This window comes from Oncorhynchus mykiss, chromosome 9, assembly GCF_013265735.2.
Source record: "Oncorhynchus mykiss isolate Arlee chromosome 9, USDA_OmykA_1.1, whole genome shotgun sequence".
NCBI classification, from domain to species: Eukaryota; Metazoa; Chordata; class Actinopteri; order Salmoniformes; family Salmonidae; genus Oncorhynchus; species Oncorhynchus mykiss.
In genome coordinates, this window is record NC_048573.1 from 14,033,531 (window position 1) to 14,047,562 (window position 14,032).

Sequence of the window (14,032 nt, forward strand, 5' to 3'; positions counted from 1 at the left end):
GTTGTAGTAGGAGCTGTAGTTGTTGTAGTATGAGCAGTAGTTGTTTTAGTAGGAGCAGTAGTTGTTGTAGTAGGAGCTGTAGTTGTTGTAGTAGGAGCTGTAGTTGTTGTAGTAGGAGCTGTAGTTGTTGTAGTATGAGCAGTAGTTGTTTTAGTAGGAGCAGTAGTTGTTGTAGTAGGAGCACTTGTGGTGGTGACAACAATTGAGGACAGTCGGTTAACTGTCATGCTAGGCACTGCAATCCAAAATACACTGGAGGTCTGCATAAATGTTGACCTTGAAGAGGAAGACAGACAAATGTGCCAATATTAGACTGCACACAAAATTCCTGATATGTTCTCAAAATACCCATTATTTTTTTAAATCCCATAGTTGTTGGATTCGCAATGCTCATTCAAGCCTGATTTTGCAGATTATCCTTTGTCCACTAACCTAAGAGGTTTGGAAAATGTTATGGAATTTTGCATCTCGGAGCAAACATTTAGAGGCATCCCCTGGGGTAAAACTATTTGAATCAATGTTGTTTCCACATCATTTCAAGATCTATGTGATGACATGGAATAAATGTGTAAAACTGATTGGATTTGTAAAAAGTAATCAACGAAAGGTAATTTCGTCTTCTTTTTTGGGTGACCAATCGGATTCCACTTTTCAAGATTGCTTCGATCACGTGGCCTGGGATATATTCCGGATAGCCTCAGACAACAACATTGATGTACGCTGATTCGGTGAGCGAGTTTATTAGCAAGTGCATCTGTGATGTTGTACACGCGGTGACTTTTAAAACCTTCCCCAACCTGAAACCGTGGATTAATGGTAGCATTCGGTTACAACTGAAAGCGCGAACCACTGCTTTCAATCATGGCAAGGCTACCGGAAACATGACCGAATACAAACAGTGTAGCTATTCCCTCCCCAAGGCAATCAAACAAGCTAAGCGTCAGTTTAGAGACAAAGTAGTCACACTTTAACGGCTCGGACACGAGACGTATGTGACAGGGTCTACAGTCAATCACGGATTACAAAAAGAAAACAAGCCCTGTCACAGACACCAATGTCTTTCTCCCAGACAAATTGAACAACTTCTTTGCTCACTTTGAGGACAATACAGTGCCACTGACACGGCCCGCTACCAAAACCCGTGGGCTCTCCTTCACCGCGGCCAACGTGAGTAAAACATTTAACCGTGTTTACCCTCGCAAGGTTGCAGGCCCAGACGGCACCCCTAGCCGCGTCCTGGGAGCATGCACAAAACAGCTGGCTGGTGTGTTCACAGACATATTCAATCAATCCCTATCCCAGTCTGCTGTTCACACAAACTTCAAGAGGGCCACCATTGTTCCTGTTCCCAAGAAAGCTAAGGTAACTGAGCTAAACAACTATCGCCCTGTAGGACACTTCCGTCATCATGAAGTGCTTTGAGAGACTAGTCAAGGATCATATCACCTCCACCCTACCTGATACCCTAGACCCTCTCCAATTTGCTTACCGCCCCAATAGGTCAACACACGACGCAATCGCAATCACACTGCACACTGCACACTGCCCTATCCCATCTGGACAAGAGGAATACCTATGTAAGAAAGCTGTTCATCGATTACAACGCAGCATTTAACACCATAGTACCCTCCAAACTCATCATTAAGATAAAGATCAAGACCCTGGGTCTCGACTGCACCCTGTGCCACTGGGTCCTGAACTTTCTGACGGACCGCCCCCAGGTAGTGAAGGTAGGAAACAACATCTCCACCCCGCTCCACCCCGCTGCGTTCCCAGCCCTCTCCTGTACTCCCTGTTCAGCCATGACGCACGCCTCCAACTCAATCATCAACTTTGCAGACGACACTACAGTGGTAGGCTTGATTACCAACAACGGCGAGACGGCTTACAGGAGGAGGTGAGGGCACTTGGAGTGTGGTGTCAGAAAAATAACCTCACACTAAACGTCAAAAAACGAAGGAGATGATCGTGGACTTTAGGAAACAGCAGAGGGAGCCCCCCCCTATCCACATCGATGTGACAGTAGTGGAGAAGGTGGAAAGTTTTAAGTTCCTCGGCGTACACCTCAGGAGGCTGAAGAAATTTGGCTTGTCGCCGAATTTGGCTAGTCACTTGAATCCTGTCGGGCTGTATCACCGCCTGGTACGGCACCTGCTCCGCCCACAACCGCAAGGCTCTCTAGAGTGTAGTGAGTTCTGCACAACGCGTCACCGGGGGAAAACTACCTGCCCTCCAGGACACCAACACCACCCGATGTCACAGGAAGGCCAAAAAGATCATCAAGGACAACAACCACCGAGCCACTGCCTGTTCACCCCGCTATCATCCAGAAGGCGGGGTCACCACAGGTGCATCAAAGCTGGGACTGAGAGACTGAAAAACAGCTTCTATCTCAAGACCATCAGACTGTTAAACAACCATCACTAACATTGAGTGGCTGCTGCCAACATACTGACTCAATCTCTAGCCACATGAATAATAAAACACTTGATGTAATAAATGTATCACTAGTCACTAGTCACAATGCCACTTTATATAATGTTTACATACCCTACATTACCCATCTCATATGTATATACTATACTCTATACCATCTACTGCGTCTTGCCTATGCCGCACAGCCATATATGTATATGTTCATATTCTTATTAATTCCTTTACACCTGTGTGTATAAGGTAGTTGTTGTGAAATTGGTAGATTACTTGTTAGATATTACTGCACGGTCGGAACTAGAAGCACAAGCATTTCGCTACACTCGCATTAACATCTGCTAACCATGTGTATGTGACCAAAATGTTTTGATTTGATTTGATGACATGGTGACATTTTTTTATTTCAGTTATGTCCTACAGAAAAATCATGTAAAAAATAACTGTGTCGTGTTTGTGATGGTTTTAGCAGAGACTTTGGTTGCCAAATTCCAGTAACTTCCAACCAGGATTTCTGGAAAACCTGGGAATTTGGGGAAAGTTACTGTAAATGTTCAACTCTAGTAGAGACTCACTTGACTATGATGTTGCCCAATGAGGATGAGTATGGTGCTGTCCAGGTGACTGTTACTGATGATCTAGGTTGATTGATGCTTTGACTCACCCCAGAGGCCTAACGATAAAACAACCGGTAAAGTCAATCAATAGAGAACAATGATCTTGGTACATTGATGGCAGGTAAGACACTGATCAATGCTTATTGGTGGTTCTAGCTATAGTACGTAAAGGTAACAAACTCTTGTTTAAGGTTGGAAAATTACTGTAACTTGCCCAAAATACCCAGGTTTTAATTAAGAAATCTGGAATCCACCAACGAGGATTTCTGGAAACCTTGGAATTTTGGGAAGATACCGGAATTTTTGCAACCCTAACTCTGTCATTTCATCAACTTTATTCATCATAATCCGGGCCAGGAGTATTTCCTCACTGTATAGCCTGACCAGTAAAAACTCTCCTATTATTGTGCTCAAGTTAGTTTCATTTGACGTATTGATGAGTCAATATAATCCAATAAATCAGTGGGTAAATTGGTAACAGTGAAGAATATGGACAGAATGTCCTGTGCTGTATTGTAACTAGGGTTACAAAATTCCAGAAACTCTCCCAAAATGTCCCAGGTTTTCCAGAAATCTCAGTTGGAGGATCTCATGATTCAGGAGGGTAGGAGCAGGGTGGGAATCCTCCAACTGGGGAAGTTTTAGGAATTGTACAACCCTAACAGTAACTCACTGCGATCCCATTGCAAGGCACAAGAACGATCCCAGTCCCACTGCCGAGAGAGAACGTTCCCACAGCCTTGTTCTGTCCTTCCTCATGGGCCTCCAGAAGAAACCCTCTATAGGTGAAGGTTCCTGACAGAGTCACTGAGAAAGAGAGGGAGGAGAAAGGGAGGGAGAGAAATGTAGAGAAAGGGAGAGAGATGTGTCACCTAAGTGATATGACATGCTATTCTATAAAAACCTTTCTCTGTAATTAATATTACCTGAATGAGCTAATCATGTAAATGTAATTAACTACAAAGTCGGGGCACCACAAAAGAGTGTTTATAGAGCTGTTATCTTCCGAATAAACTCTTAAAGACCTAGTCATATTTTACATCAATAGAAGTCAATATTAATCATCACCTTATTTAATTCTCATCTGAAAGTTGGAAGCTAAAATTACATTTAGTCTTTTCACAAATTGTTTCATATTCAAACATTTAAATTGCACAACAATTCCATGTGAATCTGATAACTAGAATGTGTAGACTTTCCCAGATACAGTTTATGTCGTCCTGTCATCAGTCATAATGTCTCAGATGACAACCAAACTGACATCATATTCATTAAGTACCAATGCACATTTTCAACTGGTTCTATTACCGAAATATGGTTCCTTTTCCCCCACTTGTTTGATGTTCCCAGACTCTCTATGTTTAACAAAGGCTATTCAAGAGTCCTTCAGTAGAGTCAGAGAGAGAGGGGAGAAAGATATTTATGGCGGGGTCATGAACCTTACCCACAGGCCAACGTCATGACAGATGGCTAAAGAATGAGATATTGAGTGCTGAAATGTTGGATGACGTCTCCTTAGGCAAGTTATGATTCCCTGCCAATTAGCAATCGTGCAATGTCAAGGCAACTGTGCTGGAATATGCTATGCGAAAAGTTAACATCTGAGCAGGGACGAATAATGTTTATTTTCTCGCAAAATTAACATTATTTGCAAGGGCCTCAAGGAATAAAATGGGTTCTGTATTGGAAATGTCCAGAAAGATTACTGTTCCCACTCCGTTCCTTCGTCTAAGCCCAATAGTGTGTTTCCACCATCTCGGTGACTCACCTTGGATGGTGTCTCCTGGCTGGTAGTTGGTCTGGTTGACAGTGACAGTGTATGGTGAGGAAGAGCTCTGCCCTGTGCTGCCATGAAAACTATTACCAGGTAGCATTGAGCCACACTGAGAAGCAATGGAAGATCCTCCCCCACTGAAACCCTCCACTTGTAAAGCAGTCAGAGAGAGGAGAACCCAGAGAAAACACAGCATTTCTCTGTATAGCAGATGTGTGTGTGTGAGTGTGTGTGTGAGTGAGAGAGAGAGAGGAAAAGAGAGAGAGCGAAAGAGAGAGACAGAGTAAGAGTTTCGGGAGAGAAAACATAGGATATCTCATGTGACATGATATTTGACATGTGACCCAATGAATCAATTTACAAATTATAATATTCCTAATGAAATTAAAGACATTTTATAACTACAAAAATACAGTACTCTGCCGGCAGAGTATTGACAATGTAATTCAAACACCTGTGGAAATATAAACTCTGACCTTTTGTCATTGAAGCTCTCTTGTTTAGACAGAAAGTTAAACACTAGTAACAACTTTACAACTAGTCATAATTACACTGTAATAATAATTCAGTTTAAATTACAAATCTATAATTTTAACATATAAAAAGGCAGGGAAAAACCCCTGGAATGATCTTAATATAAGAGCATACATGAGCCTCCATGTTAGAAGATATTGAAACAAATATCCAGTCTTGTTCAAGAGAACTTCATCCAAAAAAAACAAGTATTCAGGTGAATTGTTTGGTGCCAAATTATGTATTAGGCTTTTTATTATCTATCTCTAGCATGATGTCTTAAACACAAATTTCTAACATTACTGAGGACAATTATTATTATTGCTATTAAAACAACAAAAATACATTACAAAGACAATGTGAATGGGTGCTCGCGTCAGTGGGTGCTCTGGTCAGTGGGAGCACTCGTCCCCACTTGCCTAAGATGCCGGCATGGCGAAGCCCCCTGCCCAAAGGGATTTTCCAGGGCGGGAAGGACCAAGCCCTGCCTGATGCCCAGGCTGGTATGGAAGCGAGCGCACACACAACCACCACGACCAGCACACACACCTCTCACACCGTGAAACCAAAACACAAAACATTAATAACTAAACACAAAACACACAGTAATCCCATCCTCACACTCACCCCAGATCGGAGGACCTTAAACATTTATACTGTTCATGTGTCTATGTATTTATTCCAACACTCATTAATTCCAACCTTCAGACAGTCACAGATCAACCCATCTTTCCCAGTAAATCATCATCCTACCATCATCCTACCTTTCTCCTACCCTCCATTCACTAGTGACTGACAATTATTTGTTAGTGTTATTAACATAGGCCTGTTAAATAGTTAGTAGTGAAAGTAGTTCATTCAAATATGGCTTACCAGGTTGATTTAACTTCAGCTAGACGAATGTTGAATTCAACTGTTTCAAGGACGTGATATACAACCGAGTGTGAATCAGAGCTTGGCATACAGAGACCATATATATCAGGTCCCATGTCATGGTAACAAAAATAAAAACCTGTCTTCCTCTACTTACCAAGAACTCCACTTCCTTGTGACCTAATGCCCAAAATAAAACTGTATACACACACACACACACACTATTTTGACGTATTTTTGAGTGTACCCATAGCTGTGACAAGACAATAAATGTTCATGTTAAACGTTTTACTCTACAGTAGATTGTTGTTTGTCTAACAAACGTTTCATGTAGCTGTTGAAGACATATAATTAACAAAGGAGGTCCTACAGTAAGGTATTATATATGGATCTTAATGTAGGTCCTGCACTATGAAGCATTAAAGGCTACATTCTTTCCACATATATTTTCATTTACTTTTGATTTCCTGTCTGACTCTGAATCAAGTCTGGTTGGTTTAACATTTCAAACTTATGGAAGAACCAAGTAAACAACCAAACGAAAGTACACTGATACGTAGATACCCTTTGTCATCAAGTCTCTGTTGACACGGCAATGACAAATCATGCAACACATTTGGAAAACCCACAACAAGAAAGCACTAATGAAATGTTTCCTCATTATGATTTATGATCGGAATCCAGAAGCAAAGTAACTCTACTCTTGAATTATATTGCAAATTTCCTCCCCCCAAGTATATTTTTCCTCATATTTTTCATTTCATTCTGCAACTTTTTCTTGTATGTTTTTTCCAGGACTCTGAATATTTCACCGTACTCTCTATGCCAAATGTCCTCCCCTATATGGTTTAGAAACCAAGTTGCCTCTCTCGTCTCTCTCTGCCCTCTCAGGTCCTGAAGCAGTGTGGATTTTCTATAGCATCAGAAGGCCATAGTGCGGCGCTTTGTATCTCCAGAGGCTCACACTATTCTCACTGGTTCCAGGGTGAAGTTTCCACCTGCAATATGAATAGATCTTGCATCAGCTTCTCCTCCCCCAATCATAACCATAACCAATAGTGGGACATATGCAAAACTGACCAAAGATCAGCAGCTAGGGGAAACTTCACCCCATGACTGATTCTGTTGGAGGGTGTACAATCAGTTTATTCATTGCTGTGTTTTAAGGACTTAAACATGAATTTTGTCTGAAAATGTAATAATTAAAATAACATGTAATGACATGAAATATGACACTTAACTAGTTAGGGTGTAAAATGCTATATCAATCAACTAACAATTGCAACTCCGTTGATGTGCAGCAACTTGTTAGTGTTAGGAACAGGTTTCGGGTTTATGGTTAAGGTTAATGTTAGAGTTATGTTTGGGGGGGGGGGCAGGGATAGGTTATGGTAGGTTAGGGCTAGGGTTTAGGTTAGTGGATACTCAGTTGAACAATTTCTTGATAGTTAGTTGATAAACCATGTGTAGGCCTTACCAAATAAAGCGTTACAGAAAAATTCAAATGTAATAGAATTTCTTAAAGATTACAATATGGCGCCAGATAGTTTTATGGACAACATTATTATCTTGTACTTTGAATATTGAACTGCAACAAACTGACGTGATAGATTTTAACAGACTACATCCATAAACTATAGTGACGAAGAGACTGAAGAGACACACGCAGACAGACCTTGGACAGGAAGTCACTTCACTGAAACAAGACTAACTGAGATATCCTACTATTAAGAGGTGAGTGATACTTTTTACCATAGTATCTCAAAATAGTTACATTCTTTTCCTGTATGTGTTCCTCTCTATTTCTAATGTTATTGGAAAGTGGTAGCTTTTGAATGCACCACTAGCTGAAACAAAACATTTCCACTAGTGGTGAAAAAAGTATTACATTGTCATACTTGATTAAAAGTATCACGACTCAGGATGAGACCCACCTGCAGAGAGTTCGAATCACAGATGTTTATTTACAAAACAGGAGGCAGGCAAACGACAGGTCAAGGGCAGGCAGAGGTCAGTAATCCACAGCAGTGTCAGAAAGGTACAGAACGGCAGGTAGGTTCAGGGCAGGCAGAATGGTCAAAACCAGAAGAACTAGACAACATGGACTAGAGAGAACAGGAGTACAGAAAAACACGCTGGTAGGCTTGACGAGACAAACTATCAACAGACAAACAGAAAACAGGTATGATGTCATGACGCCATGTTTACAGTATACAGTTGAAGTCAGAAGTTAACATACACCTTAGCCAAATACATTTAAACTCTGTTTTTCACAATTTCTGACATTTAATCTGAGTGAAAATTCCCTGTCTTAGGTCAGTTAGGATCACCACTTTATTTAAAGAATGTGAAATGTCCGAATAATAGTAGAGAGAATGATTTATTTCAGCTTTAATTTCTTTCATCACATTCCCAGTGGGTCTGAAGTTAACATACACTCAATTAGTATTTGGTAACATTGCCTTTAAATTGTTTAACTTGGGTCAAACATTTCAGGTAGCCTTCCACAAGCTTCCCAAAATAAGTTGGGTGAATTTTGGCCCATTCCTCCAGACAGAGCTGGTGTAACTGAGTCAGGTTTGTCGGCCTCCTTGCTTGCACATACTTTTTCAGTTCTGACCACAAATTTCCTATAGGATTGAAGGCACTGAATGTTCTGATCTAGTATGAACTACATAAAGCTAACGCTTCATGTGAAAAGTGAAGATAGTTGCAGATAATTACATGTAAGAATGCTGTAAACCTCCACCTCACACAGAGTGAGAATCTTGTTCTGTCCAGGGATCACCACAACAACATAGCGACCCTCCATCTCATTACACTGGAACCTGTTCGTCTCTCCTGCTGGGATGTTGGAGATGACAACACATCTGAAGGAAAGAGTGAAACACAGAGAGAGAGAAACACCGAGAGAGAAGGGGTGGAGGAGAGAGAGAGAGGGGAAGGGGAGAGCGAGAGGGGAAGGGGGAGAGCGACAGCAGGAAAGAGAAAGGGGGGTGGTGCGGGAAGAGGGAGAGTTAGGGGGAGGGCATGGGGGAGAGAGAGCGTGAGAGAAAGAGTGAGGGGTGGGGGGGGTGGTGAGAGAGAGAGAGAAACGCCAGAGAGCGAGCACGAGCACGAGAGCGAGAGAGAGCACGCGAGAGAGAGCGAGAGGAAAGATAAGGAAGGGGGCGGGAGGGGGGGGGGGGGAGATAAGGGGGGGGGGGGGGGTCGGGGGGAGAGATGGGAGAAGGGGAGAGAAAGCATGAGAGTGAATGAGGACTCTTCAATGTACCACACAGAATACAAGCAGTCTGTTAAATATACACAGTGTACAAAACATTAAGAACACCTTCCTAATATTGCCCTCAGAACAGCCTCAATTCGTTGGAACATGGACTCTACAAAGTGTCGACAGCATTCCTAAGGGATGCTGGCCCATGTTGACTCCAATCGTCACGCCCTGACCTGAGTATTCTTTGTTTTCTTTATTGTTTTGGTTAGGTCAGGGTGTGACATGGGTGATGTATGTGTTTCTTGTACAATCTAGGGGTTTTGTAGGTTTATGGGGTGTTTTTACCATCTAGGTGTTTATATATGTCTATGTTGCCTAGATTTCTTCTCAATTAGAGGCAGGTGTTTATCGTTGTCTCTGATTGGGAACCATATTTAGGCAGCCATCTTCTTTGGGTATTTTGTGGGTTATTGTCTGTTAGTTGCCTGTGTCTGCACTATTCATATATAGCTTCACATTTGTTTTGTTTAAGTGTTCTTCGTTAAATAAATACGGGGAATGTATTCTCATCACGCTGCGTCTTGGTCTGCTCACTACGACAAACATGACACCAATGATTTCCACAGTTGTGTCAAGTTTGCGGGACTTCCTTTGGGAGGAGGACCCTTCTTGATACACATGGGAAACTGTGGATGAAAAATCCAGCAAACTGGTGCGCCAGCCTGGCACCTATGTACTACCATACCCCGTTCAAAGGCACATAAATCTTTAGTCTTGCCCTTTCACCCTCTGAATGGCCCAAACACACAATCCATGTCTCAGTTGTCTTTTAAATCCTTCTTTAACATGTCTCCACACCGTCATCTACACTGATTGAAATGGATTTAACAAGTGACATCAATAAAGGATCATATCTTTCACCTGGATTCACCTGGTCAGTCTGTCTTCCTGTGTCTGGCTGGCTGCAGATTTCTGAAGAATCATGACAGAAAGGATAAGATTTCCCTGTGGTCATGGGTTTAGATTCCACTACCCTAGAGTAGGGTTCTCCAAACTCTGTCCTGGGCAGGTGTTCGTAAAGTTTTGTACACTCAGTGGGTTTCACATATAGCCACTGAACAGCTACAGAAGCACGGATGAAGACCAATGTATCCAAATACCTTCAAGACAGGACATAAAAGTGTACAGATGTCTATGTATCACCTGGGGTTGTTGATGCCGTTGTTCTCCAGTGAGTTACCGATGCAGATCTCAGCACCATCAAGTCTCTCAGGACAGCAGTCTCCTCTGTTGGTGATGGTGACAGCTGTCACTCTGTACACATCCAGCAGGTCCACTCTCCGCCAGGGGTTGGTCTCCTGTTCAGTGTGTGTGCAGGATATTTTGTGATAGTTTGATTCTCTGTTGCCATCAATAGCATTGTTAGCCTGGCCATCCCCATACAGTGATGACTGGGTGGCCACTCCTTTCACCACGACATTTACTACAGGGATAAAGAAAAAAAAACGTTTTAACACAGAAATGTCAAATGAAATCACAAAAATCACACGTGACACGATATATGGTTAATTGAATCCTGGTTGAACCTTTGCTAATAATCTTAGTGTTCACATTTAACATTGTCTCCCGCTCCACGTCACTGGTTCACTAACCACCGGTCCAGGAAAGACATCATTTTGCCACACCTGGACTTCATCACTACCCTGACTACTCCCCTTTTATTTAGCCCTCAGTTGTCATCAGTCCTGAGGTGTTGTTTTTTTCATGTCCGCGGTCAGTACGCTTCTCACGTTTGTTCCTTTGCATCCGTTCATTGTTAAATTCACCTTCCACGTCTGCTTTCTGCCTCTCGCTGTATACGTTACAAACATATTGTAGATATGGCAACTTCCTATTTCCCAATGACAACCTATAATATCCTTAATAATATAATATGAAAAAGTTGTCAATCTATTGGGATTTAAAATAATAATGTAGAATAAAACAATATGACAATAAAATAGACTGTTGTATATCACCTGTTGAAGCGCTGGCCATCCGGGCTAGCAACACAACACCTGTGAATAAGTAATAATTTGCATACATCAGAATCATCAAACTAGCTTCACCATACAGTGTGTCATTTTGCACTATTGATAACAGTAGTTGCAGAGGCACGATAGTGAACCAGAGGTATGATTACCAACTGTTGCTATGTAATGTAAAAACAGGACAATAGTAGGAAATAAGTCATATTAATAGTAATAATAATAATAAAAATGATTATAAGGATAAGTGATAATCATCATCAGTGAACCAGTATATGGTGAGAGGAGGAATTTGATGTGTCCCCTCTCTAGGCCAGACAGCTAACATTCATTTTCCCATTAGATAGCTCTGCAAGCATTATCATGTCAAAATACATTCATCCCTCACCGAATACGTAGTTTTGCTGAACAAATATCATAATTTACTGCTGTCCCGCTCAGTAAGTACTTCCAAAAAAGGTAGAACAACATTTTTATAAGCAACCCCAAAAACAATTATGGAAAAAATCTATGTATTGTTAGTGTGCATGTGCAAAATCCACCTCTTCAGCACCTCCAATAAAATCACTCATTACTGCCACTCACAAAAGTGTTTTGACATAACACTTGCAGAGCTGTCTAATGGGAAAATGTAAATTTGCTTTCTGGCCTAGAGAGAACTCGTCATACTCCTTCTCGTCTCCTCTGGCCAGATACTGGTTCAAATTATAGGTTGTGGCAGAACAAGGGGTTTGGTCAAGACGTTTCCCTAGATCAGACACGGACAGAGTATGATAAGCTCGGTTTCAAGGGTGTTTATTAAATAATAAACCAAAAAGAAAAGGTCTTCCCCATGAGACCTTCTCCGGGATACCGTCTCCTGGGCTTCCTGTCAGGAACACAAACTCAATCCCTCATTTTAGCTCAGGTAACCGTCTCCAACTCCATGGAAGTCACCTCACTTCCCCCAGTGTGCTGCCCTTCTGGCAGCTTTATGGGCCTTGCACAGCTGGTGAGCAATCCGCCCTTGATTTACTCACCAGCTCCCAATCAGCCCCAATTAGTCCTGTCCGGAGGGCCCGTCGAGACCTGGCATGTCCAGCAGATGAAGCCATCGCCTATTGATTTATACTCGATCTGTTACCAGACCTCGACGAGTCTCCCCCTGGTGGCTGACCTGCTGTACGCCACAAGGTATAATACTGAAAGCGAGGCAGAATTGGCTGCCGTTGTGCCAATAATCATACGCATACAGTTGTTTGTCGGCATACTGAAATTACTCAGAAGATATTTACCTATTAAGGAGCCGTGAGACTGACTCCACTGCATGGTTAATGGTGGAGGCTTCATTCAACCACTTGTCTCCTGTCTGTAAAGACAAAAGCACATACAGCCCATGCATACATAACATACTTTATGGTCTCCAGTTACCAACTGTATACAGCTAGCTAGGATGCAATCAAGGTCAGTCTGACCTCCTCAACAGTCATGTATCTCCTAATGTCCTGTAAATTAGAGGTGACTCTATGCTGATATCTTTCAAATTAGAATTGGCCTCACTTGGAATAATAGCAAAACCAAACTGAACTGACATAATTATTTACATTATATTCTAGAAACTACTGTTAATCAAATATGAACATTTTACATGTCAAAGCAGCTTGTTTATAACACCCAATGATTTACATTTAAATGATGTCATAGAAAGAAAGTTAACCCAATATGAAAATGTTAAATGACTAAGTGGTTTTTATAGTACCATCCCAGTGATGTCTATATTATCAGTGGTGTTGGAGGGCCAGTAGGAGGCCCTGTTTCCTCTGGTCTAAAAAACAAATATCCCAATGGCCCAGGGCAGTGATTGGGGACATTGCCCTGTGTAGGGTGCCGTCTTTCGGATGGGACATTAAACAGGTGTCCTGACTCTCTGTGGTCACTAAAGATCCCATGGCACTTATAAGAGTAGGGGTGTTAACCCTGGTGTCCTGACTAAATTCCCAATCTGGCCACCTAATCATACCCGGTTTCCAATTGGCTCATTCATCACCCCTCCTCTCCCTTGTAACTATTCTCCAGGTTGTTGCTGTAAATGAAAATGCATTCTCAGTCAACTTATCTAGTAAAATAAATAAATAAAAATATATAGACCTGCAAGCACACATGCATGTCCAAAGGCCTGCCCACATTCACAACCGCACCCAAATACAGACGCACCCACTCCTGCACCCAAAGCAATACAGTGTAAACAAGCTAAGGAAAAAGAGCAACATTGGTAGTATGTTGAAAACAGCAACATTGGTAGTATGTTGAAAACAGCAACATTGGTAGTATGTTGAAAACAGCAACATTGGTAGTAGAGGTCGACCGACTATGATTTTTCAACGCCAATACCGATTATTGGAGGACCAAAAAAAGCCGATACCGATTAATTGGCCGATTTTATATATATATATATATATATATTTGTAATAATGACAATTACAACAATACTGAATGAACAATGAAAACCTTTATTTTAACTTAATATAATACATCAATAAAATCAATTGTCTCAGATAATTAATGAAACATGTTCAATTTGTTTTAAATAATGCAAAAACAAAGT

The 14,032-nt window shown here is 41.6% G+C and overlaps 2 protein-coding genes across 2 annotated transcripts; both read right to left on the bottom strand.

The window, feature by feature from the left end:
* Positions 1-27: 27 nt before the first annotated feature.
* On the bottom strand, positions 28-6,199 carry LOC110531540 (putative ferric-chelate reductase 1). The gene is made up of 3 exons (XM_036989219.1): positions 4,816-6,199; positions 3,721-3,854; positions 28-276 (listed from the first exon to the last, which is right to left on the bottom strand). The coding sequence occupies exons 1-3, from the start codon at positions 5,015-5,017 to the stop codon at positions 229-231; spliced, it is 384 nt and encodes a 127-aa protein (XP_036845114.1). The 5' UTR covers positions 5,018-6,199; the 3' UTR covers positions 28-228.
* Positions 6,200-8,753: 2,554 nt separating this feature from the next.
* On the bottom strand, positions 8,754-10,983 carry LOC110532929 (fucolectin-like; the record flags this gene model as incomplete). Its single annotated transcript, XM_036989256.1, has 2 exons — positions 8,754-9,086; positions 10,625-10,983. Coding segments are annotated over 2 exons (549 nt in total), but the record flags the coding sequence as incomplete, so codon positions are not given.
* Between the last annotated feature and the right edge of the window lie 3,049 nt (positions 10,984-14,032).

Excerpts from the sequence above, each read along its gene's own strand:
- LOC110531540 (XM_036989219.1), bottom strand. The coding sequence starts at position 5,017 with ATGCTGTGTTTTCTCTGGGTTCTCCTCTCTCTGACTGCTTTACAAGTG. Across the intron at positions 3,855-4,815 it reads GCCAGGAGACACCATCCAAG|TGACTCTGTCAGGAACCTTC; the intron begins GTGAGTCACCGA and ends TCTCTTTCTCAG. Across the intron at positions 277-3,720 it reads TGCCTTGCAATGGGATCGCA|GTCAACATTTATGCAGACCT; the intron begins GTGAGTTACTGT and ends TTCCTCTTCAAG.